Source organism: Haliotis cracherodii, unplaced genomic scaffold (assembly GCF_022045235.1).
Source record: "Haliotis cracherodii isolate W230 unplaced genomic scaffold, xgHalCrac1.p SCAF_11, whole genome shotgun sequence".
Classification (NCBI taxonomy): domain Eukaryota; kingdom Metazoa; phylum Mollusca; class Gastropoda; order Lepetellida; family Haliotidae; genus Haliotis; species Haliotis cracherodii.
The window spans coordinates 42,477,499-42,484,881 of NW_027266266.1; the positions used below are offsets into that span (position 1 = coordinate 42,477,499).

General features: G+C 42.9%; 1 protein-coding gene across 1 annotated transcript; it reads left to right on the top strand.

Moving 5' to 3' along the window:
* The first annotated feature begins 228 nt into the window (after window positions 1–228).
* Window positions 229–6,878, top strand: LOC139455824 (flavin-containing monooxygenase 5-like). Its single transcript, XM_071237374.1, has 6 exons — window positions 229–793; window positions 2,887–2,942; window positions 3,849–4,036; window positions 4,588–4,940; window positions 5,740–5,843; window positions 6,474–6,878. Exons 1-6 carry the CDS (start codon window positions 229–231, stop codon window positions 6,876–6,878), a joined length of 1,671 nt encoding a protein of 556 aa, XP_071093475.1.
* The last annotated feature ends 505 nt before the right edge of the window (window positions 6,879–7,383 follow it).

Consider the following 7,383-nt stretch of genomic DNA (forward strand, 5'->3'; position numbering starts at 1 on the left):
CTAGGACTGTCTCTATCCTAGATCTCTTTAAAGAAGAAAACCGCATCTCCGATCGCATGAAACGTTTCTATAACACAAAAAGATAACAAGGTGTTCACGAACAGTATCGCGCGCAGTTCGCCAAAACGCAACCGTCTGGCCCGCATGACAGCCCAGTAGTATGATATAAAAGGGCCGATCTCACCCGTTGCATGTATTCCCTGACAGAAAGTCAGACGTTGTTCAGTGATGAAGTATATAGCAATCATTGGCGCTGGGTGTAGTGGTCTGGCTGCAGTCAAAGCTTGCCTTGACGAAAACCTTGCCCCTGTGTGTTTTGAAAGAGGGGACGATATCGGTGGCCTTTGGAACTTTTCAGAAACGGTCACCAATGATCGCGCAAGCATTTACAAAAATCTGGTGATCAACACTAGTAAGGAAATGATGTCTTTCAGTGATTTCCCTACTCCTGACGACTTTCCACCCTTCTTGCCACACGAATATGTTCTCAAATACTTCCGTTTGTACGCTGCAAGATTCCAACTCCTGGCACATGTTCGCTTTAACGCTGCGGTTCTGAACATTAGCAAAGCTAGCGACTATGACGCCACAGGACGGTGGGGGGTAACGGTGAGTGTTGAGGGTGCCCCGCCCTTCACGCGGGTGTTTGATGGGGTGATGGTCTGCACTGGTCATCACTCTGTCCCCTACACGCCGACATTTAGGGGTGCGGACAAGTTCAAAGGACCCGTCATACACTCTCAAGGATACAAAGATTCCAGTAATTTCAGTGGAAAACGAGTACTTGTTATAGGTATGTGTGAAAAAAATTCTTCCACTTTTTTGTTGGCCCTAAGTATGAATTATCAAATTATGCTGCATTTTTTTTATATCGATGGTAATATGGAAATGAAGTCTTTTGTTTGGGATATTTAATGAGCTTGTTTGAGTTTACTTATTTTATGTGTATGTATTTTTTCGCCTACTCGACGAAGATGTTAATTAAATGAAGTTATGTACTTATTAGATGTGTATGTAAATATTTTTTTAAAATAGAGTTGATGGTATGTTTTAATCCAGTGCCGTTTTTGGCTTGATACGAAGGGTTGGTGTCATACAATTGTCAATCGTTCATAATTTTACATATTTAGAAGAGAAATTGTAAAATAATCATTTGACAAACTTATTATCGAGAAACTATAACCGATGTCGGTTCTCACGGAACCTTAAACTTGAGACCCATGTTGAATTTTTTACATAAAAAACCTGATCCAGTCACGTGATAAAATAAACACCCAGTCCTGCACTTAGCGGTAATGAAACCCACAGCAAGCGGGGCATAACTCACCATGCCCCGTGGCCCTAGCAACAAAGGCTGAATTAAGATTCTTTGTAGAAAAAACGCTCAAACTGGGGTAATTTCTCACAGCCTATAGTTACACAGACTGGCGCGGGATGACCACTGACCTTGACACATTTAACGCTACAGTGGTCACTGCCCATGCTAAGATTGTATCAATCTGCAATGATTGTTCCTACTGACCACTCAACGGGCACCTGTCACGTGCTTGACCTCCGAATGTTGATGAATATTAATGAAAGGTCGAGTCGAGTGTTATTGTCAAAAGGGTTTTTTGTGTTTAATGATTGATAATAGGGATTGGTGTGGGTAAGACGACGTCTGGGAAATATTATTCTTCAGCCAAGGAGCAATAAACGCGAACCTGTAGATATAAATTATGACACGCATGAAATACAAATTAAAGAATCAACATATCTGTTATATAACAAAATATATTCGGGGAATGAAAAATGTGAGCTTCTGATCGTCCTTTAAAAAAACAAAAAAACAAAACAATTAAAAACAACAACAAAAAACAACAAAAAGCTGTGAATTTATTTATGATTCGAGTACGGGTATACGGGTATGCGGTAGTGCATGTAGCGCTACTGTGTCTAAATTTAGGTGTTTAACTTGGGCTCACTTTTCAAAGCGATTGTAGTGTTAGGCCATCATAAATCTATGTTTAGTATCGGCGTTACGACAGCGCTTCGGTGGCTTTGTCAACATAATAGTAGCGTTTGGAATTACGTGAAAGTGTACGAGCCTGTGAATACGTGCGCGTCTGTGACTTTCTGTGTGTGTATGTACTTTCAAAAAGCGTTTTAGCGCTTTGACCATCAGAGGTTGGAATATGCGATACGAGGCCGTGTAACTTCGGCATCCATTCACTAAAAGGCGTTTCGTACGTGCAGCCATAAATATTATACTTTAATTAGAAATAATGCCCATTTTGGTCTTAAGTCCCATTCTTTCTGAAATTGATACCGAAGCTATACCCTCATGTTTCTTCCTCTTGTTTCCATTCTGGTATATAACGAACATAAAGTGAATGTAATACATTACTGCTAAAGTGCTGGGTAAAAAGAAAATACACACCCGTGTTTAATGGTGTTTAATTGAAACTAATAAGAACTGGTTATTCGATTGTGATGTATTGGGTACGGGTATCCTAGTTGTGTTTTGGAAAAATAACATACAGTGTTTCGGCCACTGCTTTCAGCCTAGTAACGTTTTGATAACTGTTGCAAATGTTTTGGTGAAATCCTGTTTTCAATTGTCATTGCAAAGCTATCAAATATATGTATATACAATATGACATTTTGGGATGCAGTTCTCAATGCATGGATTTGTTCGTATTCCCTTATAGTTATAAGTAAGTTCGTCTCTTCGAAAGTCATTACTCGATATAGAAGATAAGAGTGAGTCGGGTTGCACGCAGTTTACCCCCCCCCCCCCCCCCCCCCCACACACACACACACACACACCCAATCTAAGTGAAATATCCTAAAAAAATGTGAACGTCAAGATAATGCTGACCAAATGTTGTATTGTCTTGTTTGCAGGCATTGGTAACTCAGCTGCGGACATCGCTGTGGACTTGTCCCGAGCAGCATCGAAGGTGAGCAGAAACTATTACTACTACTACTACTACTACTACTACTACTAATCACCACCACTACTAGTACTACTACTACCACCACCACCACCACTACTACTATCGTCAGTACTGATAACTACTATCTACTAACTTATTCTACTACTAGTACCATCGTCAGTACTACTAACTACTAACTACTACTACTACTACTACTACTACTACTACTACTACTACTACTACTACTACAACTACTACTGCCACTACAAGTAGTACCATCGTCTGTACTAATAACCACTATCAACTAACTACTACCACTACTACTACTGTGTGTGTTTAGTGTGTAACGCCGCACTCAACAATATTCTTGTTACATGCCTGTATATATTCGAACCTGGGCCAGACAATCCAGTGACTTATATTCGCGCAACGATCCACGCCGTCGGGGTACGTTGGCACGTCATCTACCACGTCATCTACCGAACGCTGCACTTCATCTCCTCTAGAGCCAGGCCAGGGACTCTTCCAACTCTGAACCCAATGGGATTCTTAAAGATAATATGATTATGCACGAGTCATAGACATTTCTTGACCCTGCACGTAAACTGCCGGGCAAAAGAAAGTATACACCCATGTTTGATGAAGGCTGAAAATGAGTAAGTTACGATTAAAACTTAAAATTTAACGTCGCATCGGCATTATTTCAGCCATATAGCGACGGGCAAAAGAAATGAAGGCAAACAAGAAATGGGTATTCGACGGTGATATCTTTGATAGGGGTATCATAGTTGTGTTTTCAGTGTCTCGGCTTCTGTTTTCAGCCTAGTGACGTTTTAATAACGTTGGTAATGTTTTGGTCAAATCCAATATTCAAGTGGATACTTTCTTTTGTCCGACAGTTTGTTGAATTGCAGTATCCCATTCCCGCAGGTGTTCCTGAGCACTCGAAGGGGTGCGTGGATCATCGGCAAGACAAGTATCAAGGGGATCCCTGCTGATCTCCTTGCCAACAGTCGGTTCGTGTTCTCACTGCCCCTCAACCTGCTACAGTGGGTCGTGGAGAAGCAGGCTAACTTCAAAGTGGACCATGACACGTTTGGTCTGTCGCCACAGCATGGGTAGGGGTTGAGATATACTATTGCTCTTTTAGTAAGATTTAATTTAATGTTTAATGACATATTATCTAAAATGCGGGGCGAGTGACTGTGAATGTTGTGTTTCGGGGTAAGTATGCATCCTCGTTTATCAAGGGTATTATATCTCTCTTCTATTATGATGGATGCCCTGGATCCATTCGCCAAGATTGCTTCGCTTCGGAATAGGCAACCACCTCCATCGCATCTGTCTGTAGCGTAGCACAGAATTTCCCTCGCTCATGGGCGTAATTTGATTGGATGACTGTTTTTACAAAAAACTGATAGACCACCCAATTTTTTCATATTACTATAGTTAATCTGTCATCACATGACAGTTAACTATAGTAAGGTGAAAAATTCGGGTGTTCCTTAACCTTTATTCAGTAGTATAATATTGTCAACAAGTTGTTGGTGAGCTTTGTACTGTCGATGCTTGTTTTCGCGCGATACCAAGACAAAGAATTAGTGACGTCATTGGGAAACATTGATATACACACTTATAATTCTTTTAATTCTTTTTTATATTATTCTAGGGCGCTTGAAGCACATCCGACCATCAACGACGAGCTTCCCTACCAGCTGGTGACTGGAAAAGTCAGCATCAAGCCGAACGTAACGACATTCACTGAAAATGGCGTCGAGTTCGCAGACGATACTTTTGAGGACATAGATGCCGTGATATATGCGACTGGTTATGACTACCGGCTCGATATTGTTGATGAAGATGTGCTGAGGATTGACAACAACAGGACGCACCTGTATCAGTACATGTTTCCGACCAACTTGACCCACCCTACATTTAGTGTGATTGGACTCGTCCAACCAATCGGCGCCATTATGCCAATATCCGAGATGCAATGCCGATGGTTCACTCAGCTGGTCAAAGGTAGGTCACGCTGCCGCTAGCGAATGGTTGTTTAAGGATGCAGTCAGTCGCATTGATTGTGAGTTCGGATCCGGTTCCTTCCGATCGTTTCTAGGTATGCACCATACCCGTGCTCGTGGGTTTCAACAAAGTGGTAAACATCTAAGACCTGTGTCCCTTCTGGCTTTCCTCACACATTAAGCTGACACGCTGTGTAACTGGAATACTGCTCAAAGCGGAGCTAAACCCAAAACACACTCTCACTCTGGACACGACACAGTGACAGTTAGCCCGTCACACATTCTAACCACCCAATTTCAGTCCTCACTTCCGACAAGCACCGGGAAGATCCGGGTTAGAATACTTCGTAGCATCCCATGCTGGGCACCGTTCTACAAAGCGATCTTACACTGACTTACTGTCGTAAGTCAGTGTTAAAGTATGGTACTTACGATCACCTTATCGCTAAGATGGCTTTGTGGAACGGGGCCCAGCTGGACCGTAAAATGCGACTAACGGGATCGTAAGGTCAGGCTCGCTGACTTTGTTGATGCGTGTCATCGTATCCAACATTGCGTGGATCGATGCTCATGTTATCAATCACTGGATTGTCTGGTCCAGACTCGATTATTTACAGACCGCCGTCAAATAGCTGGAACAATGCTGAGTGCGGCGTTAAACAACATTCAACCATCTCCCGACAAGCACGGCGCACTGCCCCTAGGGACGTAGTGTACTCCCGTAACGCCAGTGGTTTGCTGTTTCATTGAAAGGAAGGTTGTGCTTTTGCAGTGGCATAATGACATATTATTTCTTGCAGGGGAGGTGAGTTTGCCGAGTAAGGAGGTCATGCTGAAATCGGTCTCCCAGAGATTTGCCTTGATGAACCACACCTACATCAAGTCTCGCAGACACACCGTACAGGTAGGTCAAGTCTTGCAGACACACCGTACAGCTAGGTCAAGTCACGCAGACACACCGCACAGGTAGGTCATGTCTCGCAGACACACCGTAAAGGTACGCCTTAGACCTAAAATCTACATCAAGTCTCGTACTAGTAGGTCAAGTCTCTCAGACACACCGTACAGGTACGCCTTGGGCCTAATATCAACATCATGTCTCGCAGAAACACCGTACGGGTACGTCAAGTCTCACAGAAACACCGTACAGGTACGTCAAGTCTCGCAGACACACCGTACAGGTACGTCAAGTCTCGCAGACACACCGTACAGGTCGCCATAGGCCTTATATAAACCATCTTCCCGAGGCAAGCGAGTTAACTATCAAAGTCCAGTTTCCACCCTTGCTGAACTAGGCTGGTATTATGGAGTTACATTTTGGCTGGACTAACGAGTCTATGCATAGTCCAATCAAAATCGCGCAACGAAATCGAAATCCGGACTATGATCTACGTTAAATCTCACAGACACACTACAGGTACGTCAAGTTTCTCGGATACGCCCTGTAGTTTGCATGCAACTCGCGTTGAACGATGGTTTTATGTACCCCATAATAACTAACATGAAACTTTCATTATATCTTGTTGAATTTCAGACTTACTGGATCGAGTATATGGACAATATCGCTTCTAAAATTGGCGTCAAACCGAATTTTAAAAGACTCCTGTTTGAAGACCCCGTCTTAGCTTTTAAATGTTTTTTCGGCCCGTGTGTCCCCGCACAGTACAGACTAACCGGCCCTGGGAAGTGGAAAGGTGCAAGACCAATTATCATGGACGCCGTTGCCCGAGCAACCAGAGGCGCCACCTGCAGGAAGGTGTGCGCAAAGAAGCGCCCGTCCCGGAAGGAAAGGAACAGCACCTTGATGCTGCTGCTCTATGTCTTTGTGTTCTTCACGCTTGTCACCATGTGGTGCTTCGACTCGTTCATGGACCTCTCTGTAGTTGACATTGTGTCTCTTCTTCAGAAGGAGCGTGTTGAACACGCTCTTGCGAGATAACAATAGACTCCGTTCTGTCTCAGATATCATTTTTAACTAAATATGCATATGCGTCCGCGGATTCTGCCGGTGGCGCCAGTTGATGGTTATCAGAGTTATCTTCCCCTTTTCGTAACTAATTTGTTTATAGTTAGCCGTCAAACCGGCGACGTATGCTTTAGCGCAGTATGATTTACGAAGTTAGATATCAGCATCCTTGCATTGTGGATATAAAGAGAGTTACATCTTGGTGGATGCGACTTTTAATTTTACATTGCTTGACGTACAAGACAAACAAGGCTAATTAATTTAAGAAATAAACGACGAGTGGGTGTTTATCATACAATATGTACAGCATTATATACAGCCTCTTTAAGGATGATGATAAAATGTACAACCTTTGAAACGGTTTACACGTATTTAAATAATGATGACTCCCTCAATAGAATCCGGATATTTCCCATATATTCTCAAATCCTCACGTCGATTACCTGTACCTTTTCTCCTAATACCGATTGTTTTATGT

Excerpts from the sequence above, each read along its gene's own strand:
- LOC139455824 (XM_071237374.1), top strand. The coding sequence starts at position 229 with ATGAAGTATATAGCAATCATTGGCGCTGGGTGTAGTGGTCTGGCTGCA. Across the intron at positions 2,943-3,848 it reads TGTCCCGAGCAGCATCGAAG|GTGTTCCTGAGCACTCGAAG; the intron begins GTGAGCAGAAAC and ends CCATTCCCGCAG. Across the intron at positions 5,844-6,473 it reads CTCGCAGACACACCGTACAG|ACTTACTGGATCGAGTATAT; the intron begins GTAGGTCAAGTC and ends GTTGAATTTCAG.